Source organism: Oncorhynchus gorbuscha, linkage group LG08, assembly GCF_021184085.1.
Source record: "Oncorhynchus gorbuscha isolate QuinsamMale2020 ecotype Even-year linkage group LG08, OgorEven_v1.0, whole genome shotgun sequence".
NCBI lineage: Eukaryota > Metazoa > Chordata > Actinopteri > Salmoniformes > Salmonidae > Oncorhynchus > Oncorhynchus gorbuscha.
This window is the reverse complement of record NC_060180.1, coordinates 41,707,024-41,732,692: the sequence shown is the minus strand read 5'-3', so window position 1 is coordinate 41,732,692 and position 25,669 is coordinate 41,707,024. Positions and strand designations below refer to the sequence as shown.

General features: G+C 44.4%; 1 protein-coding gene across 1 annotated transcript; it reads left to right on the top strand.

The window, feature by feature from the left end:
• Window positions 1-1,556: 1,556 nt before the first annotated feature.
• On the top strand, window positions 1,557-19,542 carry LOC124040867 (V-type proton ATPase subunit S1-like protein). The gene is made up of 6 exons (XM_046357973.1): window positions 1,557-1,727; window positions 12,904-12,959; window positions 13,169-13,245; window positions 17,498-17,748; window positions 18,746-19,040; window positions 19,146-19,542. The coding sequence occupies exons 1-6, from the start codon at window positions 1,633-1,635 to the stop codon at window positions 19,410-19,412; spliced, it is 1,041 nt and encodes a 346-aa protein (XP_046213929.1). The 5' UTR covers window positions 1,557-1,632; the 3' UTR covers window positions 19,413-19,542.
• Window positions 19,543-25,669: the final 6,127 nt, after the last annotated feature.

The window sequence follows — 25,669 nt, the reverse complement described above, 5'->3', positions numbered from 1 at the left end:
ATAAAGCGCTTTAATGCCTGAGGTGGAAAATATGTTTTCTTTAAGGTTTAATATGTAGTTAATGTTGTGGGGTGTTCAGAAAATGCAGATATTCTAGTAAAAACAAATATATATATATATATATATATTACCGCAGCCCAAGAATGACCCATATATCATACTAAACAGGTCAAATATGCGATCAAGACATAGGATACTATACATCCTAGAAATCATATTATATTGTACAACTGCTATTACATTGGTAGGTCAATGTAATAAAACCTAACTTAAAGTAACATATTACACTATACTGAACAAAAATATAAACACAATATGTAAAGGGTTGGTCAGAAATGTTCCATATGCACAAAAAACATATTTCTTTCATTTCATTTTGTGAACAAATTTGTTTACATCCGTGTTTGTGAGCATTTCTCCCTTGCCACGATAATCCATCCACCTGACAGGTGTGGCATATCAAGAAGATGACTAAACAGATCACTACACAGGTGCACCTTGTGCTGGGACCAATAAAAGGACACTCTAAAATGTGCCGTTTTGTCACGCAACACAATGCCACAGATGTCTCAGGTTTTGAGGGAGTGTGCATTTGGCATGCTGACTGCAGAAATAACATAAATGTTGTCGGAGAATTGAATGTTCATTTCTCTACCATAAACCACCTCAAACTTAGTTTCAGAGAAGTTGGCAGTACGTCCAACCGGCCTCACAACCGCAGACCACGTGTAACCACGCCAGTCCAGGACCTCAACATCCAGTTTCTTCATCTGCAGGATCATCTGATGAGGGGGTGGACCTGGGTTCCAAGTGGGTGGACCTATGCCCTCCCAAGCCCACCCATGGCTGTGCTCCTGCCCAGTCATGTGTAATCCATAGATTAGGGCCTAATGAATTTAATTAAATTGACTGAATTTCTTCTATGAACTGTGTCTCAGTCAAATCTTTGAAAATGTTGCATTTATATTTTTGTGGCACATTTTTTTGTAGAATATAATATGGTTTGCTCTGAGACCAGGTTAGCCAAGTGGGTCAGCTGTTTGTATCATACACATATTCAGCCTCAGTGGACAATTCTGCCCCGGGCCCCCTGTGCTCACAACAACACATAGATGAAGTGAACGAGTGCAGCTATTGTGGCAGCACACTCACTGTGGATCTAGGTCATGCATTCATGGCTTTGTTTTTCTCCCAGTAAAATAATGTCAACATTAATCCAATCTTGATATTCCCATGTGATTTTTTTATGTTTGTTTGTGTGTGTGTGTTTGTGTGCGTGTGTGTGTGCGGCGTGCATGTGTAGCTTGTGTGTGTGTTTATGTACGTTTTTTGTACATTATTGGGCTAGAATAGGTATAATGAGCTGTGAAAAATAATCAGCCACTGTCTATTCCTAGGGTTTGCCTAAAGGTATACTTACATGAGATAGAAAGATAGAGGGAGGACGACAGAGAAGGGAGAAAGGTGGAAGAGGTGGAGGGAGGGGCTGTATAAGTATGACTCAAACTGATCCCTTTTCCGCATTGTGACTGGCTTCTGAGGCTGTCTGTCAGTGATCTCAGCGGCTGACGATGCAGGGAGAGCAGATTATGAAGGGGAGCTCACCAGCAGCAGTCTCCTCTCATTGTCTCAATGGCTGCACACGCATTCCTCTTCTCTGCCTTGCTGTCTGCCCTCAGCCAGCCCACCCTGTCCTTAGATCAAGTGCCTGCACTCCCGGAGAGAAGGTAAATACCCTCTGTGTGTGTGTGTTGGTGTGTGTGTGATGGTGGAGTGGAGGGGGGTGTACAAATCCAGGGATGCTGGTAGGCTGATCTCTTTTGCTCTCCCTTCCTTTCTCTAGATCTCTGTCTCTTCTTGCTATCGCTATGTAAATACACAAGGTATCAGATCTGATACAGATGCTGTAAAAGCGTTGATGAATCTGTGGCCAGGGACTCTATGGTTATCTGTAATTTAGCGTTAACAAGACAGTTCTTGTTTCACACAGCTGTTGTCTGTACAGGACAGCACTCGCTCTCTTTGTCTGACAGAGAGCAGGTTAATGAGGCCAGGATAGAGGAGAGGAGAGGAGAGGAGAGGAGAGGAGAGGAGAGGAGAGGAGAGGAGAGGAGAGGAGAGGAGAGGAGAGGAGAGGAGAGGAGAGAGGAGAGAGGAGAGGAGAGGAGAGGAGAGGAGAGGAGAGGAGGAACAAAATAGAGGGACAGGGGAAGAGAGGAGGAACAAAATAAAGGGATGGGATAGAGGAGAGGAGGGGAGAAGAGAGGAGGAATCGGTGCTGGTCTGTTGGGCTCTGTTTACAGATGCAGAGAGAGAGAGAGAGAAAGAGAGAGAGAGACAGAGAGAGAGAGAGAGAGAGAGAGAGAGAGAGAGAGAGAGAGAGAGAGAGAGAGAGAGAGAGAGAGAGAGAGAGAGAGAGAGAGAGAGAGAGAGACAAAGACAGAGACAGAGACAGAGACAGAGACAGAGACAGAGAGAGAGAGAGAGAGAGAGAGAGAGAGAGAGAGAGAGAGAGAGAGAGAGAGAGAGAGAGAGAGAGAGAGAGAGAAATGAGAAGGATTTTTCTCAGCAACACAAAGTGAGGCAATGTTGAGGCTTTATACTTGCTCTATGGGAAAGGTGCATAATAACAATACAGTTGTATTCACTATATACAAATTACAGTCAATACTGCATTGAGAATTAATTATAGTTGTTATGAGGATTCTAGTGGTTTTCTGTTAATATTCAGATTTCAAAAGCCTGAAACTGCTCTCTCTGCTCTCTGAGCTCACTGTCATGTGAATGTGTTTTCCTTTTCTGCTCTCTGAGCTCACTGTCATGTGAATGTGTTTTCCTTTTCTGCTCTCTGAGCTCACTGTCATGTGAATGTGTTTTCCTTTTCTGCTCTCTGAGCTCACTGTCATGTGAATGTGTTTTCCTTTTCTGCTCTCTGAGCTCACTGTCATGTGAATGTGTTTTCCTTTTCTGCTCTCTGAGCTCACTGTCATGTGAATGTGTTTTCCTTTTCTGCTCTCTGAGCTCACTGTCATGTGAATGTGTTTTCCTTTTCTGCTCTCTGACATGTGAATGTGTTTTCCTTTTCTGCTCACTGACATGTGAATGTGTTTTCCTTTTCTGCTCTCTGACATGTGAATGTGTTTTCCTTTTCTGCTCTCTGACATGTGAATGTGTTTTCCTTTTCTGCTCTCTGACATGTGAATGTGTTTTCCTTTTCTGCTCTCTGAGCTCACTGACATGTGAATGTGTTTTCCTTTTCTGCTCTCTGACATGTGAATGTGTTTTCCTTTTCTGCTCTCTGACATGTGAATGTGTTTTCCTTTTCTGCTCTCTGAGCTCACTGACATGTGAATGTGTTTTCCTTTTCTGCTCTCTGACATGTGAATGTGTTTTCCTTTTCTGCTCACTGACATGTGAATGTGTTTTCCTTTTCTGCTCACTGACATGTGAATGTGTTTTCCTTTTCTGCTCACTGACATGTGAATGTGTTTTCCTTTTCTGCTCTCTGACATGTGAATGTGTTTTCCTTTTCTGCTCTCTCTGTGAATGTGTTTTCCTTTTCTGCTCACTGACATGTGAATGTGTTTTCCTTTTCTGCTCTCTGACATGTGAATGTGTTTTCCTTTTCTGCTCACTGACATGTGAATGTGTTTTCCTTTTCTGCTCTCTGACATGTGAATGTGTTTTCCTTTTCTGCTCTCTGAGCTCACTGACATGTGAATGTGTTTTCCTTTTCTGCTCTCTGACATGTGAATGTGTTTTCCTTTTCTGCTCTCTGACATGTGAATGTGTTTTCCTTTTCTGCTCACTGACATGTGAATGTGTTTTCCTTTTCTGCTCTCTGACATGTGAATGTGTTTTCCTTTTCTGCTCTCTGAGCTCACTGACATGTGAATGTGTTTTCCTTTTCTGCTCTCTGACATGTGAATGTGTTTTCCTTTTCTGCTCTCTGACATGTGAATGTGTTTTCCTTTTCTGCTCTCTGACATGTGAATGTGTTTTCCTTTTCTGCTCTCTGACATGTGAATGTGTTTTCCTTTTCTGCTCACTGACATGTGAATGTGTTTTCCTTTTCTGCTCACTGACATGTGAATGTGTTTTCCTTTTCTGCTCTCTGACATGTGAATGTGTTTTCCTTTTCTGCTCACTGACATGTGAATGTGTTTTCCTTTTCTGCTCTCACTGACATGTGAATGTGTTTTCCTTTTCTGCTCTCTGACATGTGAATGTGTTTTCCCTGAGCTCACTTCTGCTCTCTGAGCTCACTGACATGTGAATGTGTTTTCCTTTTCTGCTCTCTCTGACATGTGAATGTGTTTTCCTTTTTTTCTGCTCTCTGAGCTCACTGACATGTGAATGTGTTTTCCTTTTCTGCTCTCTGACATGTGAATGTGTTTTCCTTTTCTGCTCTCTGAGCTCACTGACATGTGAATGTGTTTTCCTTTTCTGCTCTCTGACATGTGAATGTGTTTTCCTTTTCTGCTCTCTGAGCTCTCTGACATGTGAATGTGTTTTCCTTTTCTGCTCTCTGACATGTGAATGTGTTTTCCTTTTCTGCTCTCTGACATGTGAATGTGTTTTCCTTTTCTGCTCTCTGACATGTGAATGTGTTTTCCTTTTCTGCTCTCTGACATGTGAATGTGTTTTCCTTTTCTGCTCACTGACATGTGAATGTGTTTTCCTTTTCTGCTCTCTGACATGTGAATGTGTTTTCCTTTTCTGCTCTCTGAGCTCACTGACATGTGAATGTGTTTTCTTTTTCTGCTCACTGACATGTGAATGTGTTTTCCTTTTCTGCTCTCTGACATGTGAATGTGTTTTCCTTTTCTGCTCTCTGACATGTGAATGTGTTTTCCTTTTCTGCTCACTGACATGTGAATGTGTTTTCCTTTTCTGCTCACTGACATGTGAATGTGTTTTCCTTTTCTGCTCACTGACATGTGAATGTGTTTTCCTTTTCTGCTCTCTGAGCTCACTGACATGTGCATGTTTATTTATTTCAACTTTATTTAACCAGGTAGGCAAGTTGAGAACAAGTTCTCATTTACAATTGCGACCTGGCCAAGATAAAGCAAAGCAGTTCGACAGATACAACGACACAGAGTTACACATGGAGTAAAACAAACATACAGTCAATAATACAGTATAAACAAGTATACAATGTGAGCAAATGAGGTGAGAAGGGAGGTAAAGGCAAAAAAGGCCATGGTGGCAAAGTAAATACAATATAGCAAGTAAAACACTGGAATGGTAGTTTTGCAATGGAAAGATGTACAAAGTAGAAATAAAAATAATGGGGTGCAAAGGAGCAAAATTAATTAATTAATTAAATACAGTTGGGAAAGAGGTAGTTGTTTGGGCTAAATTATAGGTGGGCTATGTACAGGTGCAGTAATCTGTGAGCTGAGATAAGGGGGAACTTTACCTAGCAGGGTCTTGTAGATGACATAGAGCCAGTGGGTTTGGCGACGAGTATGAAGCGAGGGCCAGCCAACGAGAGCGTACAGGGTAGTATATGGGGCTTTGGTATATGGGGCTTTGGTGACAAAACAGATTGCACTGTGATAGACTGCATCCAATTTGTTGAGTAGGGTATTGGAGGCTATTTTGTAAATGACATCACCGAAGTCGAGGATTGGTAGGATGGTCAGTTTTACAAGGGTATGTTTGGCAGCATGAGTGAAGGATGCTTTGTTGCAAAATAGGAAGCCAATTCTAGATTTAACTTTGGATAGGAGATGTTTGATATGGTTCTGGAAGGAGAGTTTACAGTCTAACCAGACACCTAGGTATTTGTAGTTGTCCACGTATTCTAAGTCAGAGCCGTCCAGAGTAGTGATGTGGACAGGCGGGCAGGTGCAGGCAGCGATCAGTTGAAGAACATGCATTTAGTTTAACTTATATTTAAGAGCAATTGGAGGCCACGGAAGGAGAGTTGTATGGCATTGAAGCTTGCCTGGAGGTTTGTTAACACAGTGTCCAAAGAAGGGCCAGAAGTATACAGAATGGTGTCGTCTGCGTAGAGGTGGATCAGAGACTCACCAGCAGCAAGAGCGACATCATTGATGTATACAGAGAAGAGAGTCGGTCCAAGAATTGAACCCTGTGGCACCCCCATAGAGACTGCCAGAGGTCCGGACAGCAGACCCTACGATTTGACACACTGAATTTTATCAGAGAAGTAGTTGGTCAACCAGGCGAGGCAATCATTTGAGAAACCAAGGCTGTCGAGTCTGCCGATGAGGATGTGGTGATTGACAGAGTCGAAAGCCTTGGCCAGATCAATGAATACGGCTGCACAGTAATGTTTCTTATCAATGGCGGTTAAGATATCGTTTAGGACCTTGAGCGTGGCTGAGGTACACCCATGACCAGCTCTGAAACCAGATTGCATAGCAGAGAAGGTATGGTGAGATCCGAAATGGTCGGTAATCTGTTTGTTGACTTGGCTTTTGAAGACCTTAGAAAGGCGGGGTAGGATAGATATAGGTCTGTAGCAGTTTGGGTCAAGAGTGTCCCTCCCTTTGAAGAGGGGGATGACCGCAGCTGCTTTCCAATCTTTGGGAAGCTCAGATGACACGAAAGAGAGGTTGAACAGGCTAGTAATAGGTGTGGCAACAATTTCAGCAGATAATTTTAGAAAGAAGGGGTCCAGATTGTCTGCTTTCAGAACATCAGTTGACTGGATTTGGGAGAAGGAGAAATGGGGAAGGCTTGGGCGAGTTGCAGTGCTGTTGACCGGGGTAGGAGTAGCCAGGTGGAAAGCATGGCCAGCCATAGAAAACTGCTTATTGAAATTCTCCATTATAGTGGATTTATCAGTGGTGACAGTGTTTCCTATCTTCAGTGCAGTGGGCAGCTGGGAGGAGGTGTTCTTATTCTCCATGGACTTTACATTGTCCCAGAACTTTTTTGAGTTAGTGTTGCAGGAAACAAATTTCTGCTTGAAAAAGCTTGCCTAGGCTTTTCTAACTGCCTGTGTATAATGGTTTCTAGCTTCCCTGAACAGGTTTATAACATCATAGGATGTTTTTGTGTTGGTTAAGGGCAGTCTGGGAAGAACCAAGGGCTATATCTGTTCCTGGTTCTAAATTTCTTGAATGGGGCATGCTTATTTAAGATGGTTAGGAAGGCATTTTAAAAAAAATAACCAGGCATCCTCTACTGACGGAATGAGATCAATATCCTTCCAGAATACCCCGACCAGGTCGATTAGAAAGGCCTGCTCGCTGAAATTTTTCAGGGAGCGTTTGACAGTGATGAGTGGAGGTCGTTTGACCGCTGACCCATTACGGATGCAGGCAATGAGGCAGTGATCGCTGAGATCTTGGTTGAAGACAGCAGAGGTGTATTTAGAGGGCAAGTTGGATTTAGAGGGCAAGTTGGTTAGGATCATATCTATGAGGGTGCCCGTGTTTAAGGCTTTGGGGAGGTACCTGGTACGTTCATTGATAATTTGTGTGAGATTGAGGGCATCAAGCTTAGATTGTAGGGTGGCTGGGGTGTTAAGCATGTTCCAGTTTAGGTCGCCTAGCAGCACGAGCTCTGAAGATAGATGGGGGGGCAATCAGTTCACATATGGTGTCCTGAGCACAGCTGGGGGCAGAGGGTGGTCTATAGCAGGCGGCAATGGTGAGAGACTTGTTTTTAGAGAGGTGGATTTTTAAAAGTAGAAGTTCAAATTGTTTGGGTACAGACCTGGATAGTAGGACAGAACTCTGCAGGCTATCTTTGCAGTAGATTGCAACACCGCCCCCTTTGGCAGTTCTATCTTGTCTGAAAATGTTGTAGTTTGGGATGAAAATTTCAGAATTTTTGGTGGTCTTCCAAAGCCAGGATTCAGACACAGCTAGAACATCCGGGTTGACAGAGTGTGCAAAAGCAGTGAATAAAACAAACTTATGGAGGAGGCTTCTAATGTTAACATGCATGAAACCAAGGCTATTACAGTTACAGAAGTCATCAAAAGAGAGCGCCTGGGGAATAGGAGGATGGGGATGAGGGGATATGGGGATGAGGTAGTTGGGTGTGCTATTTACAGATGCTTAAAATTAGAGAGGGAGATAAGAGATTTCTGCAATTCGTTCCAGGTGGCCAAAGTAAGTGTTGGCTTTGAGGATGACCAGTGCAATATGCCTGCTGGAGCGTGATCTATTGGTGGGTGTTGCTATGGTGACCAGTGAGCTGAGATAACGCTGGGTTTTACCAAGCAAAGACTTATAGATGACCTGGAGCCCGTGGGTTTGGCGACAGATATGTTGTGAGGGCCAGCCAACGAGAGCATACAGGTCGCAGGTTAGCAGGGTAGTATATGGGCCCTTGGTGATAAAACGGATGGCACTGTGATAGACGACTTACAGTTTGCTGAGTAGAGTGTTGGGGGATATTTTGTAAATGACATCGCCAAAGATAAGGATCGGTAGGATAGTCAGTTTTACAAGGATATGTTTGGAGGAGGCTTTGAAGTAGGCTTTGTTGCGAAATATGAAGCCGATTCTAGATCTAATCTTGGATTGGAGATGCTTAATATGAGTCTGGAAGGAGAGTTTATAGTCTAACCAGACACCTGGGTATTTGTAGTTGTCCACATATTCTAGGTCAGAACTGTCCAGAGTAGTGATGCTAGTCGGGTGGGAGGGTGCGGGTAGCAATATGTTGAAGAGCATGCATTTAGTTAGTATTTAAAAGTAGTTGGAGGCCACGGAAGGAGTGTTGTATGGCGTTGAAGCTCGTTTGGAGGTTTGTTATCATAGTGTCCAAAGAAAGGCCAGATGTGTACAGAATGGTGTCGTCTGCGTAGAGGTGGATCAGAGAATCACCAGCAGCAAGAGTGATGTCATTGATACATTCAGAGATATTTTATTTGACCTTTATTTATACAGGTGTTTCTCATTGAGATAACATCTCTTTTCCAAGAGAGTCCTGGTCCAATAGCAGCAGGGGGAACAACGTTTCAGACAAAACAACTTACACACACTAACACAACATTAACCTCTAGCGTCGAGCAATCCCGTATCCGGGAGCGTAATCATAGCCTCAAGCTCATTACCATAACGCAAAGTTTCCTATTCATGAAAATCGCAAATTAACCTGTTAAGTCGACCCTCTACTTTTTCGAACATTCTGTTAAAAATCGCGCAACATTTCAGCGCCCTGCTACTCATACCAGTAATATAGTATATGCATATTATTAGTATGTGTGGATAGCAAACACTCTGACGTTTCTAAAATTGGTTAAATCACAGCTGTGACTTTAACAGAGCGTGAGTTTCATCGAATAGCGCAGGAAAACCTGATCACTGAAAATGGAAATAAATATCCTTGCGCTTACTTCCAGGAATTGTTCAAAGTGAACCGAATTACATGAGACCGAGGTTTCAGCGCCTACAGCTACCACACGTTGTCTAGAGTCTTGTCATTTGATTCGCAATTGATTCTTGGTCTAACCGGTTCAAGGGAACTCCTTCCCTCCGTTCTCCGACCGGATGTTTTGGTCGAGCTCTCTCGGCCATGTTTTTTTCTAGACGACACCTATAGAAGTTACATCGCCTCCTGATGAATTTTATCGCTTATTAACGTGTACTAATACCTAAAGTTGCATTACAAAAGTATTTTGAAGTGTTTTGTGAAAGTTTATCGTCGACTTTTTGAATTTAAAAAAATGACGTTACGCTATGAAACGCTCTTTTTTTCCGTTTATCATACAGTCTACATAGAACGATATCTAGGCTATATATGGACCGATTTAATTGAAAAAAAGACCCAATAGTGATTATGGGACATCTAGGAGTGCCAACAAAGAAGATGGTCAAAGGTAATGAATGTTTTATATTTTATTGTGCGGTTTGTGTAGCGCCGAATATGCTAATTATTTTGTTTACGTCCCCTGCGGGTCTTTTGTGGTGTTACATGCTATCAGATAATAGCTTCTCATGCTTTCGCCGAAAAGCATTTTAAATCTGACTTGTTGCCTGGATTCACAACGAGTGTAGCTTTAATTCAATACCCTGCATGTGTATTTTAATGAACGTTTGAGTTTTAACTAATACTATTAGCATTTAGCGTAGCGCATTTGCATTTCCAGAGCTCTAGATGGGACGCCTGCGTGCCAGGTAGGAGCAAGTGGTTAAATGAAATAAATATATTCAAACACAAGCTTAGCCTTTTGTTAACAACACTCATCTCATCAAAATATGCTTTTCAAACAAAGCTACACAAGCATTTGTGTAAGAGTATTGATAGCCTAGCATAGCATTAAGCCTAGCATTCAGCAGGCAACATTTTCACAAAAACAAGAAAAGCATTCAAATAAAATAATTTACCTTTGAAGAATTTCGGACGTTTTCAATGACGAGACTCTCAGTTAGATAGCAAATGTTCATATTTTCCAAACATATTATTTGTGCAGACGAAATAGCTCCATTTTGTTCATCACGTTTGGCTAAGAAAAAGACCGGAAAATGCAGTCACTTACAACTCCGAACTTTTTTCCAAATTAGCTCCATAATATCGCCAGAAACATGGCAAATGTTGTTTAGAATCAATCCTCAAGGTGTTTTTCACATATCTATTCGATAATCTATCAGTGGTGGCTTCTCATCTGAAGCAAACGGAAAAATACTGCAGCTGGAGATACCAAGGACACCAAACAACCACCTGGTAGATGTAGTCTCTTATGGTCAATCTTCCAATGATATGCCTACAAATACGTCACAATGCTGCAGACACCTTGGGGAAAACGTAAGCTGACTCCTAGCTCCTTCACAGCCATATAAGGAGTCATTGACATGAGGCGATTTAAAAAAATGCGGCACTTCCTGTCGAGCATCTTTTCGTGACAAAATATCTTGTTTAAAACGGGAACGTTTTTCATCCAAAAATGTAAATAATGCCCCCTATATCCAAGAAGTTAAACAAAACTATATAAACACACATACAGTACAACAATTACATATTACGTTAAAAACAGAAACATCTTGACTAAAAACAGCTGGCCTAAAAACAATTACACTCTTCTATGACATAGACATCGACCAAGTGTTTAAACTCCACCAACGAAACTAGATCAGAGAATCACCAGCAGCAAGAGTGACATCATTGATATATAGAGAGAAAAGAGTAATGTATGTGTGTGTCTGTCCATTTGTCTTTGTGAGTGTGTGTACATACGTGTCTGTCTGTGAGGTGAGCCAAGGATGGTTTTGATTATATAAAGGGACTGTTCAGCACCCTGGCCCCATGTGACCGACTCACCATCCCTGTGTTGCTGACCTCGCTGAACTGGCACAGGAACAAACGGCTGGGCTTACACAGCTTTTTTTAATGACCTTGAATAATTGTTAATTGTCCTTGAATTTAACAACAGCCCAGGAATTATCTATGCCAGGCCAAGGCTACCTTAACCTGGGTAGCAGCACCAGAGATAACCGCCCCAGACCCTTCAACTACCCCTGAACAACAGTTACTGTTCCAGCTCACTAGGACTAGGGCTGGTGACCACTAAACCATGTGTGCCTCTCTGGCAGTCCCTTTCTGGATCCCAATCCTATGGCCTTGAGCCAGGTGGACAAACAAATTGGCAGGTTACACTCTGATAACAGCAGGTGAGTACAACACAAAAATGCCCCAGACTGGGGTATTAAATGCCCCAGATGGATATCGACCCCAGAGGAAATAATGAAGATAATTTTATCAAAGCTAGCTTGTCGGGGCATTATCAAACAGCATGTCTGTCTGATACCTGTTAGGTAGGTTTTAAGACGGTGAATTCTATCAGTGTTGGCCTATATAAATCAACACACATGCCAAGCACTGCTCCACAATATAAAGTAGGCCTAATTCAAACCACAGATAAAAGCAAACCAAGCAAGTTCACTCACAATGTTGACTTTACGCTGAGTGGTCAACTGGGTTAAAGGCAATGCACCCCGGGAGCTATTCCTCTCACAGACATTCAATATGACATTCTTTTAATATGACGCAAAACCACACATGGCATGTGCTTAAAATAAGGGGAAAACCATTACAGGGAATCTGTATAGAGGTTGTTCTATATCTAGGCCTATCTTTAATGGAATTGGGTGCCTTAGTGTGGTTCACCAGCCCGATCAGTTCTCAGAGTGAAGGTGTTCAGACTCATAATGGAACCCAATTCCCACACACACACACACACACACACACACACACACACACACACACACACACACACACACACACACACACACACACACACACACACACACACACACACACACACACACACACACACACACACACACACACACACCATTCCTGTAGCATAACTCTCGTGGCTTATCAGACTTAGAGTGACCAGGTGCTTGTGAGTGTGTGTGAAGGGAGAGAGAGGGTGGAGGTAGTGTAGTGGGTAATATTTTATACATTTCCACCCCTACAGTAGTGGGGTTAGTCATAGTCGCAGTAAGGCCATGATGGTGATTTAGATGGTTAAAGGGATCTGGTTGATATTAACCACAAGGGATCTAAGCTACTAATGCCACAGACAACCTGCATGGTCAGCCTGGTCAGCCTACACAGGACGATATAAGATGACCAGCCACAACTATAGGCCACTACTTGATAAGAAATAAAGTAAGCTTTGTTTTGCATTGGGGAGATTTACCACCGACCCCATCCATTGCCAATGTGTAGCCGCCACCTGCATGGCAGCCTTTTGGCGCAGAAAGCTCACCATATATCGGCTATGATGATCTGGTTATGATCAGAAGGTTGAAAGGATCGGATGTGGACGAAGAACACGTTGGCCACTGTTGGTATAGCTTGCCTATACAGACAGACTTGTGCTGTTTTGGAACCTGGCAACTCTGAGGAAGTGTGCTCTGACATGTAGCTGCATCTTTGAACCTTTTCCTCTTCTCTCTACAGCACAGAAGAGGACTATGTTACCGAGGTTCCATACCCAGCTGGGAGGATCAGAGCGGGTAAGTAACACACATTGTCTCACATTTAACATGACTATGGGCCTGATGCAATCAAGCCTTTTTTAGCCATGTGTATGCAGTATCGTTTTACAAACTACTGCCCACACATAAAGCTTGAAGAATCAATGTAAAATGTCAATTTAGGGAGTATATTTCTAAGCAAATATTTGAGCTAAATAGCATCTGCCTGTTTTATTTGTGTTTGTCAGGTGGTGTTGATGGAATGAGCTTGGAGACTCAGGGTTATGTGCCCACTAAAGAAACCCCACTCAGAAGATTACTGAAGGTAGATCTCTCTCTCCCTCTCCTTCTTTTTGCTCACTTTCTATATAGCTCTCTCTCTCTCTCTCTGATCTTGTGCATCTTAGTATCATATCGCCCCCAAGAGGACACTGTTCAGATACTCCAAACCAGCCTCTCGCTCGCAGGGCCCTCCGTTTTCACTTGTTGCTGACAAAACTCAGGGGGTGGCTTCCAGAGAGTGGCGAGGGGATCAATAAACCCATCAACATCCAGACGCACACGTGACTTGAATGATAGGTAGATTTATTTGAAAATGTAAAACAATACAACCACACATGTGGATAATGAATTCATCAAATTCATCAGTATTTCATCTGTTACATGCATCAAGTCTTGAAATCAGACATAAAATAATACATGTGGCATATATTAATGTACCCCTCTCCATTATTTTATATCAAAATGCGCAACCACCAAACATATCACAGTGTCGGGATCGCATTTTGCTCTGGGGTTTGCAGCCTTGCTGGCTTGACCGAAGTGGTTATCAGAGAGTCTAATTAGTGACTAAACTTTTAGTGACTAAACTAGATCATTTTAACTTCCTCAGCTTTGGGACATTTGTGTATACGGCAGAGGCTAATATATTTACACACATTATGTGTCCATTACAATCTATGCAACAATCAGAATGCATGATTTGTCACATGAAAACGTGAATAAAACAGTAAATATATTATGCTCCGTACATATACTGTATACGCTGGGCTACAGTAGAAACAACAACACGATATACAGAAACTATAATGATAATGTAATACGGCACTTACTTTGATAGGAACACACACATGTCCAAAGCTTTTGTTACTAAAGGAAAACAACAATGAAGGCAATGCGGGTGCCAGCTGGAAAATGTGCCAGGGGGAAAAGTTAGTGCAGGTTCTGTTCGGACTGGAGATGCACAAATGTCTGCATACTTGATCTGGGGAAATTTGTGTTTGTCCGCCTGGCTCAAGGCCATAGGATTGGTATTCAGGTTTGTAAAACAGAAATACCTTGTTTACATAAGTATTCAGACCCTTTGCTATGAGACTCGAAATTGAGTTCAGGTGGATCCTGTTTCCATTGATCATCCTTGAGATGTTTCTACAACTTGGAGTCCATCTGTGGTAAATTAAATGGATTGGATATGATTTGGAAAGGCACACACACACACCTGTCTATATAAGGTCCCACAGTTGACAGTGCATGTCAGAGCAGAAACCAAGCCCCCCCCAAAAAAAGAAATTGGAGTCGCTTCTCGGGCTTCCGTCGATGACTTGCCTCCTCATATCATCGCCGCCTCTATCTCCTTCTTTGGACGGCAATATTCTCCAGCCTGCGTCCAGGGTCCTTTACCGTCTAGGATCTCCTCCCACATCCACCCGTCCTGTCCACGCTGCTTGGTCCTTCTTTGGTGGGATGTTCTGTTACGCTCGTCGAAATGATCGGACCAAGGTGCAGCGTAGTAGGCATACATTTTATCTTTATTAAAAATGAACACCTAAAGACAACACAAGGAAACCGACCGTAACGTTCGGTAGGCTACACAGAGCTGTACAAAAACAACATCCCACAACCTAAGGTGGCAAAACAGGCTGCCTAAGTATGATTCCCAATCAGAGACAACGATTGACAGCTGTCCGTGATTGAGAACCATACCCGGCCAAAACATAGAAATAAAGAACATAGAGTTTCCCACCCGAGTCACACCCTGACCAAACAGAGATGGAGAATAAAAATATCTCTACGGTCACAGCGTGACACAAGAACCCGATGGTCACTGACATCGGAGTTCCTCTGTTCATATGGGAGAACCTTCCAGAAGGACAACCATCTCTGCAGCATCAGGCCTTTATGGTAGAGTAGCAAGATGGAAGCGTCTCCTCAGTAAAAGGCAATGACCTGCCAGCTTGGACTGGCCAAAAGGCACATAAAGGACTCTCAGACCATGAGAAACAAGATTCTCTTGTCTGATGAAACCAACTATTTCGCCTGAATGCCAAGCATCACTTCTGTAGGAAACCAGGCACCATCTCTACAGTGAAGCATGGTCGTGGCAGCATCATGCTGTGGCAATTTATTTCAGCGCCAGGGACTGGGCGACTCGTCAGGATCGAGGGAAAGATGAATGGAGCAAATATATAAATATCCTTGATGAAAACCTGCTCCAGAGCACTCCGGACCTCAGACTTTTTTTTTATTATCACACCTTTATTTAACCAGGTTGAGAACAAGTTCTCATTTACAACTGAGACCTGGCAGACTGGGGTGACGGTTCACCTTCCAACAGGACAACGACGCTAAACACACAGTCATTGAGTGAAATGATTTGATTTGACAAGTTGAAGCATGGCCGAGGTTTAAATAGCAGGCAGCGTGCCTTGGTTTGAGGACAGCGCAGGTTCATTTTTCAATTGCATAACAATCCCATTTTGGAACAGTGAGTGAATTTGTACATCACATAAATAAACTCATGCTAGTGCATGGCAGCATCCCCCCTCTTCATCTAGAGATATTTGGATCTCATGGGCGAAACAGTTAAACGCATTGAAGTCGGAGGTCGAACATTTCCGAGTGGTCTTGAACTAGGTCCTAATTGGATTTCAACTCACGCAATATTGGCTTTAACCCTTTAAATACACATCAAATAGCAAACCCAGAAGTGGCCACTAGGTTTCGTAATAACAAAATAAAGGCAAATTCCAAACCTGTAAAAGCCTTAAGACCCAGATCAGTGAGCACCGCAGCAATATTCGTACAGGTTGCTGTTTATTTCTTCAAGCTGGACATCCGACTAGTTCTCTGAGATACACTGGAATAGAAACACACAGGGGAGGGGACATTGAGAGAAATGTTCTTCAAAGGGAATCTTTCTGGACCCACAAGCTCAACATCCTCTTGGTCTTAACGAGGAGTTTGACTTGAAACCATTTTTATAGTTACAAAATGTCCAAATGATTGTGTTTTTTATCCTAATTGGATATTGTGTATATAAATGTAAATATTGATCACATTCCTTGTGTATGGTCATATATTTAGATACAATGAATGTTGATATTGTGAATCTATGTTATATATTTTTACCTCCTGTTTCAGGAAGTGATGTCACTGAGTACTGCCCATATATATAGGACCTTCCACCACTAGCTAGGATATGGATTGCTGATGAAGACCTAAGGTTGGAAGCATTGTTCTAATACAATTACCTGGAGCAGCAGTGTGCGCCATTTTCCTTTTGATTTTCCATGAGTTCACCAACAACTCCAGCACCTGCAAAAAGTACATGGACGTGTGTACATGTACGTTCTTCAGCTTTTGTACTGAAATAAAAGATCCCAGAAATGTTCCATAAGCACAAAAAGCTTTTTTCTCGCAAATTTGATGTGCAAATTTGTTTCCATCCCTGTTAGCTTTTCTCCTTTGCTAAGATAATCCATCCACCTGACAGATGTGGCATATCAAGAAGCTCATTGAACAGTGTGATCAATGCACAGGTGCATCTTGTAAAAATTAAGGCCAATCTAAAATGGGCAGTTTTGTCACACAACACAATGCCACAGATGTTTCAGGTTTTGAGGGAGCATGCAATTGGCGGGCTCACTGCAGGAATGTTCACCAGAGCTGTTGCCATGGAATTTAATGTTAATAGACTCTACCATAAGCCGACTCCATCGTCATTTTAGAGAATTTGGCATTACGTCCAACCGGCTTCACAACTGCAGACCACTTGTAACCTCGCCAGCGCAGGACCTCCACATCCGGCTTCTCCACCTGGGGTATTGTGTGAGACCAGCCACCTGGACAGCTGATGAAACTGTCTGTAATAAAGCCCTTTTGTGGGTCGAAAAACGTATTCTGCTTGGCTGGGCCTGGCTCACCAGTGTGTGGGCCTATGCCCTCCCAGGCCCACTCATAGCTGCCCAGTCATATGAAATCGATTAGGGCCTAATGAATTTATTCCAATTGACTGATGAACTGTAACTCAATAAAATAATTGAAATTGTTGCATGTTGCGTTTATATTTTTGTTCAGTATCGGCTATTAAATCGACCAAAATAGGTTATATTCTTTTAACAATTACTACCTGGATAACAGGATACACAGACAGCCCAATTCTGATATTTTGCCCAATTAAAGACCAATTAGTGAAAAAAACATCACAATTAGGCTTCTTCTGTAGGCACAGCCAGTGTGTGACATTGCCAATCAATTATACAATTGATCAATATCCCTTCCATCCTTCCTCTCTGCAGCTGCATGGCTGGCACCTCCTCAACCAGCATGGCCATGGCAAGGGCAAGAGAAAGCTGCTCCAGTCCCCCATCCACGGGCCCTACTCTCCCCTGAGCGTGGCCTACAATGGCAAGACCTGCATCCTTTTCAAGGCCAAGCGCCTGGCCATCCGCTACCAGAACCGCACATTCGTAGACCTGACGGAGAGGACCTTTGGGCCCAACGCCCCTGTGGACACCAAGGGTTCCATCTGCACCGAGGAGAAGGCTACGTAAGGACTGTAAATCATGTACTTGAGTTGTGTACGATGTGCAACTGACACGTCCATTTGACTTATGTATTCCTTGTTTTGTTAGGCTAATGAGCCTCAAATTTGCATTGACAAAGTCATGATCATATGGCCATTTAAGATACTGTATATTCAATTATATACGTGTTTCTGGGTGAAATAACATACAATATGCGTTTTTTCAATGTATTTGACAAAAGTTACATCTGTTTGAATAGAACTACACACATGAACTACACTTATTTTCACAGCTTACTGGTCTACAAACTAATTATTTAATCAATTAAAAAAAGTACTGGCTGGCAACTTTCAGTAGAAAACCCCAGAGCATAATCTAACATAATTACTTCAAATGGCTTGTAACCAGCAGGTTCTTACCATACTGCAAGTCCTCAAGCAGACACACTGATTTGTAGTCCAAAGGAGATTTTTTTTCTAACTTTCAACAACGTGTCTTAGTTCTTGAGCATCAACTATTTTAATAAAAGGCATTGGGTATACTAAATCAATACACAATTACGAATGTAAGCTTGTAAATCTAATGACCTTGTTTTCTGGAATTTTACGTAATCTTGAAGTCTAGTCATGTGATTTTGGGCGCATTCCTCTGCCCAGGTGTTGCCAGATCTTACAAAGCCTGGCTAGGTATTTTATGTATCAGCTTACCACGTCATATGTTATAGCAATCTGGTGCCCGAGGGCAACAGTCTATGGCATGGCATGCAACCATTGGTTGATGAACATCTGAGCAGGGGAATGCGACCTATGGGACATGATTCGGAAGTATGATGTAGGAATGCGTCACTTTCATAGGGTGTTGTATGTAGTTATCAAAGAACTTGAATTATATATATTTGTTTACATTCAATTCATGGAGAGGAATATTGTTACAATGAGATGAGCACTGCATATCTCACAAAGGATCTACCCACTAAAGGCAATCAATCAACAAATCAACATACTCTGTGTTTGTACACAGGCTCTCGCTAAAGTTTGGAGATGTGGAGGATCTCAGGGGACTTCTTATCAGGCTGCAGATGTCCAACATTTTCTACGAGTCAGCAGGGCAGAACTGGTTCACCTTAGACAGCGTCCACATCCACTACAATTGGACCCATGAAGCTACGTTCAACGCCAGTGAGGTGTACTCCCCCGCCACCTCCTCCTACCACTGCCAGCATGTCAGCAGTCAGCACAAATATGACACCCTTCTGGTGCCCAGCTCACACACCGACACCTCAGCTAACTGGCACATCACGTTTACTGACTTCCAGGTATGGGGCAGGGGCCGTTTCTATTGACTGATTGATGGATTTATATAGCTATCTAATTGTTTTACTTCAGCTTGCAATATTCCCTCTTTCCTCTCCTCTCCGCAGATCCAGGCGTTCAACGTCATGTCTGATAAGTTTGCGTCTGCCAGCGACTGTGCCAACTTCCTGACCCCAGCCATCCTGATGGGCCTGGTGACCTCTCTGATCCTGCTGTTGGTCCTGGCCTACGCTCTGCACATGGTGGTCCACCTCAAACACATTGACCGCTACGAGGAACAGAAAGCTATGGTGTACTTCCCACGCAGGCTGAGCAAAGCTCTAGAATGCAGAGCCTCACAGCAGTGCGAGTTACCTGACAAGAACTGCCTGTGAGAGATGGAGGAAGAAAGAGTGAGAAGATGAAGAGGAGGGATGCTGCCAAATGCAAGAGTGAGAAGATGAAGAGGGGGGATGCTGCCAAATGCAAGAGTGAGAAGATGAAGAGGGGGGATGCTGCCAAATGCAAGAGTGAGAAGATGAAGAGGGGGATGTTGCCAAATGCAAGAGTGAGAAGATGAAGAGGGGGATGCTGCCAAATGCAAGAGTGAGAAGTTAAAAGGGGGATGCTGCCAAATGCAAGAGTGAGAAGTTAAAGAGGGGGATGCTGCCAAATGCAAGAGTGAGAAGATGAAGAGGGGGGATGTTGCCAAATGCAAGAGTGAGCAGATGAAGAGGGGGTATGCTGCCAAATGCAAGAGTGAGAAGATGAAGAGGGGGGATGCTGCCAAATGCAAGAGTGAGAAGATGAAGAGGGGGGATGTTGCCAAATGCAAGAGTGAGAAGATGAAGAGGGGGATGTTGCCAAATGCAAGAGTGAGAAGATGAAGAGGGGGATGTTGCCAAATGCAAGAGTGAGCAGATGAAGATGCTGCCAAATGCAAGAGTGAGAAGATGAAGAGGGGGATGCTGCCAAATGCAAGAGTGAGAAGATGAAGAGGGGGGATGTTGCCAAATGCAAGAGTGAGAAGATGAAGAGGGGGGATGTTGCCAAATGCAAGAGTGAGAAGATGAAGAGGGGGGATGTTGCCAAATGCAAGAGTGAGAAAGTATCACCCACACAGTTTTCCACGCTTCCAAATGTTTGTTTACTAGTGACAACTATTTTGACCTGTTGGCTTTTGTAATTTCTCCATATGTAAGATCAACACATTTGACATGTTATCACTTCTAAGCTGTCACATTATTTTGGAGCATTAAAACAGTTTTTTACCATACTTAATTTTTGTTATTGATCTGAACACACATTAATATCCTACGTAAAGATTATTGGATGTTAAACCCTCCTGACGGTGGGGTTAGAGGTCAGGAAGAGACCAGGGGCCCAGGATGGTCACAGTGTACCCAGGCTTTCACTTGAGCACCTGATTCAACAGTTAACGACTGCAGCTAACCCTGCCATTGTCCAAGCCTGCTAAGCGGCCTTCACTATTTGGCATAACTAGACTTTGGTGTGTTGAGTCCCCACTCTCCATCGCTAGCCTTGACACATTGACAAATTCACTAGCTCATCTTCTATACGAGCACGATGAATCTTTTTAAGTTGAATTAAGGGTTAAGATAGTGCTTGAGCTGGAAACTTGTTGGAATAACTGGAGGGTATCTCATGAATTCTAAAGTACTTTGGTGGGTCATGGAACAAAACCATTTGGGAACCACTGGTCTGGCACCTGGCTGGAGTGAACTGAATTGGTCACTGTGGACCACTGAACCTCTGGGGCGTAGACTTTTGGGACTTACTGTGAAACGGCCTTGAACGGACCAGCAGCCAGTTAGCCTTGCAGGCACTAATGGCTAACTTTCAACACTAAAGACAAAACACTGCACAAGACTGCCCTTCTGAAGTGAAGCTAAAAGATTTGCCATTACACATGGTGAAGGACAGACTGTGATAATGTGAAGATGAGAAGTACAGTTACAATGTATAAAACAAACAAAAAAACACTCAAATGTATAGATGTATCTCTCAGCTGTCTTTTTTTAACAGTTTAATCAATAAATCCTATTATGTACAGGAAGGCTATTCTACTCCTCATACCTCACAAAGATATACAGTTCTTGTCATGCAGGTGAAAGAGGACCCAAAAGCGACTTAACAGAAACAGAGTTTATTCAAGTCCAAACAGAAAACGACAAATCCTGAATCCTTAACAGGAAATGTCCAAACAGGGAATAACAGAAATCCTCTAGTCTGTAGAGGGGAATAACAGGAGAAGCGGCCACAGACTGCAGGTCGCTCCGGGTAGGCGCAGGCCGTAGCTGACAGAGACACCTGCTCACACGCAGCATCTGATGAAGGCAAAAACACGACAGGACAGGGCGATACACAATCACAGCACGGTGAATTCTAAACAAGGAACCGACAGGACAGGAACGGAACACAAAGGAAGAAATAGGGACTCTAATCAGGGGAAAGGATCGGGAACAGGTGTGGGAAGACTAAATGATGATTAGGGGAATAGGAACAGCTGGGAGCAGGAACGGAACGATAGAGAGAAGAGAGAGCGAGAGAGTGAGAGAGGGAGGGGGAGAGAGAGGGATAGAAAGAGGGAAAGAACCTAATAAGACCAGCAGAGGGAAACGAATAGAATGGGGAGCACAGGGACAAGACATGATAATAAATGACAAACATGACAGTACCCCCCACTCACCGAGCGCCTCCTGGCGCACTCGAGGAGGAATCCTGGCGGCAACGGAGGAAATCATCGATGAGTGAACGGTCCAGCACGTCCCGAGACGGAACCCAACTCCTCTCCTCAGGACCGTAACCCTCCCAATCCACTAAGTATTGGTGACCCCGTCCCCGAGAACGCATGTCCATGATCTTATGTACCTTGTAAATAGGTGCGCTCGACAAGGACGGGAGGGGGGAGGGAAGACGAACGGGGGTGCGAAGAAAGGGCTTAACACAGGAGACATGGAAGACAGGATGGACGCGACGAAGATGTCGCGGAAGAAGCAGTCGCACAGCGACAGGATTGACGACCTGGGAGACACGGAACGGACCAATGAACCGCGGAGTCAACTTACGAGAAGCTGTCGTAAGAGGAAGGTTGCGAGTGGAAAGCCACACTCTCTGGCCGCAACAATACCTTGGACTCTTAATCCTGCGTTTATTGGCGGCTCTCACCGTCTGTGCCCTGTAACGGCAAAGTGCAGACCTCACCCTCCTCCAGGTGCGCTCACAACGTTGGACAAACGCTTGAGCGGAGGGAACGCTGGACTCGGCAAGCTGGGATGAGAACAGAGGAGGCTGGTAACCCAGACTACTCTGAAACGGAGATAACCCGGTAGCAGACGAAGGAAGCGAATTGTGAGCGTATTCTGCCCAGGGGAGCTGTTCTGCCCAAGACGCAGGGTTTCTGAAAGAAAGGCTGCGTAGTATGCGACCAATCGTCTGATTGGCCCTCTCTGCTTGACCGTTAGACTGGGGATGAAACCCGGAAGAGAGACTGACGGACGCACCAATCAAACGACAGAACTCCCTCCAAAACTGTGACGTGAATTGCGGGCCTCTGTCTGAAACGGCGTCTAACGGGAGGCCATGAATTCTGAATACATTCTCAATAATGATTTGTGCCGTCTCCTTAGCGGAAGGAAGTTTAGCGAGGGAATGAAATGTGCCGCCTTAGAGAACCTATCGACAACCGTAAGAATCACAGTCTTCCCCGCAGACAAAGGCAGACCGGTAATGAAGTCTAAGGCGATGTGAGACCATGGTCGAGAAGGAATGGGGAGCGGTCTGAGACGACCGGCAGGAGGAGAGTTACCCGACTTAGTCTGCGCGCAGTCCGAACAAGCAGCCACGAAACGGCGCGTGTCACGCTCCTGAGTCGGCCACCAAAAGCGCTGGCGAATAGACGCAAGAGTGCCTCGAACACCGGGATGACCAGCTAACTTGGCAGAGTGAGCCCACTGAAGAACAGCCAGACGAGTGGAAACAGGAACGAAAAGGAGGTTACTAGGACAAGCGCGCGGCGACGCAGTGTGCGTGAGTGCTTGCTTAACCTGTCTTTCAATTCCCCAGACTGTTAACCCGACAACACGCCCATAAGGAAGAATCCCCTCGGGATCAGTAGAAGCCACAGAAGAACTAAACAGACGGGATAAGGCATCAGGCTTGGTGTTCTTGCTACCCGGACGGTAAGAAATCACAAACTCGAAACGAGCGAAAAACAACGCCCAACGAGCTTGACGGGCATTAAGTCGTTTGGCAGAACGGATGTACTCAAGGTTCTTATGGTCTGTCCAAACGACAAAAGGAACGGTCGCCCCCTCCAACCACTGTCGCCATTCGCCTAGGGCTAAGCGGATGGCGAGCAGTTCACGGTTACCCACATCATAGTTGCGCTCAGATGGCGACAGGCGATGAGAAAAATAAGCGCAAGGATGAACCTTATCGTCAGACTGGAAGCGCTGGGATAGAATGGCTCCCACGCCTACCTCTGAAGCGTCAACCTCGACAATGAATTGTCTAGTGACGTCAGAAGTAACGAGGATAGGAGCGGACGTAAAACGTTCTTTTAGAAGATCAAAAGCTCCCTGGGCGGAACCGGACCACTTAAAACACGTCTTGACAGAAGTAAGAGCTGTGAGAGGGGCAGCAACTTGACCGAAATTACGAATGAAACGCCGATAGAAATTAGCGAAACCTAAAAAGCGCTGCAACTCGACACGTGACCTTGGAACGGGCCAATCACTGACAGCTTGGACCTTAGCGGAATCCATCTGAATGCCTTCAGCGGAAATAACGGAACCGAGAAAAGTAACGGAGGAGACATGAAAAGAGCACTTCTCAGCCTTTACGTAGAGACAATTCTCTAAAAGGCGCTGTAGAACACGTCGAACGTGCTGAACATGAATCTCGAGTGACGGAGAAAAAATCAGGATATCGTCAAGATAGACAAAAACAAAGATGTTCAGCATGTCTCTCAGAACATCATTAACTAATGCCTGAAAAACAGCTGGCGCATTGGCGAGACCGAACGGCAGAACCCGGTACTCAAAATGCCCTAACGGAGTGTTAAACGCCGTTTTCCACTCGTCCCCCTCTCTGATGCGCACGAGATGGTAAGCGTTACGAAGGTCCAACTTAGTAAAGCACCTGGCTCCCTGCAGAATCTCGAAGGCTGATGACATAAGGGGAAGCGGATAACGATTCTTAACCGTTATGTCATTCAGCCCTCGATAATCCACGCAGGGGCGCAGAGTACCGTCCTTCTTCTTAACAAAAAGAACCCCGCCCCGGCCGGAGAGGAAGAAGGCACAATGGTACCGGCGTCAAGAGACACAGACAAATAATCCTCGAGAGCCTTACGTTCGGGAGCCGACAGAGAGTATAGTCTACCTCGAGGAGGAGTGGTCCCCGGAAGGAGATCAATACTACAATCATACGACCGGTGAGGAGGAAGGGAGTTGGCTCGGGACCGACTGAAGACCGTGCGCAGATCATGATATTCCTCCGGCACTCCTGTCAAATCGCCAGGTTCCTCCTGAGAAGTAGGGACAGAAGAAACGGGAGGGATGGCAGACATTAAACACTTCACATGACAAGAAACGTTCCAGGATAGGATAGAATTACTAGACCAATTAATAGAAGGATTATGACATACTAGCCAGGGATGACCCAAAACAACAGGTGTAAACGGTGAACGGAAAATCAAAAAAGAAATAGTCTCACTGTGGTTACCAGATACTGTGAGGGTTAAAGGTAGTGTCTCAAATCTGATACTGGGAAGATGACTACCATCTAAGGCGAACATGGGCGTAGGCTTCTCTAACTCTCTGAAAGGAATGTCATGTTTCCGAACCCATGCTTCGTCCATGAAACAACCCTCAGCCCCAGAGTCTATCAAGGCACTACATGTAGCACCCGAACCGGTCCAGCGTAGATGGACCGACAAAGTAGTACAGGATTTTGATGGAGAGACTTGAGTAGTTGCGCTCACCTGTAGCCCTCCGCTTACAGATGAGCTCTGGCTTTTACTGGACATGAATTAACAAAATGTCCAGCAACTCCGCAATAGAGGCACAGGCGGTTGGTGATCCTCCGTTCCCTCTCCTTAGTCGAGATGCGAATCCCTCCCAGCTGCATGGGCTCAGTCTCAAAGCCAGAGGAGGGAGATGGTTGCGATGCGGAGCAGGGAAACACCGTTGATGCGAGCTCTCTTCCACGAGCCCGGTGACGAAGATCTACCCGTCGTTCTATGCGGATGGCGAGAGCAATCAAAGAGTCCACATCTGAAGGAACCTCCCGGGAGAGAATCTCATCCTTAACCACTGCGTGGAGTCCCTCCAGAAAACGAGCGAGCAGCGCCGGCTCGTTCCACTCACTAGAGGCAGCAAGAGTGCGAAACTCAATAGAATAATCCGTTATGGACCGTTCACCTTGGCATAAGGAAGCCAGGACCCTAGAAGCCTCCCCACCAAAAACTGAACGGTCAAAAACCCGAATCATCTCCTCTTTAAAGTTCTGGAACTTGTTAGAGCAATCAGCCCTTGCCTCCCAGATAGCTGTGCCCCATTCTCGAGCCCGGCCAGTAAGGAGTGAAATGACGTAAGCAACCCGAGCTCTCTCTCTAGAGTATGTGTTG

Coding starts and splice junctions, on each gene's coding strand:
- LOC124040867 (XM_046357973.1), top strand. CDS start 1,633: ATGGCTGCACACGCATTCCTCTTCTCTGCCTTGCTGTCTGCCCTCAGC. Junction 13,246..17,497: donor CACTCAGAAGATTACTGAAG/GTAGATCTCTCT, acceptor TCCTCTCTGCAG/CTGCATGGCTGGCACCTCCT. Junction 19,041..19,145: donor TCACGTTTACTGACTTCCAG/GTATGGGGCAGG, acceptor TCCTCTCCGCAG/ATCCAGGCGTTCAACGTCAT.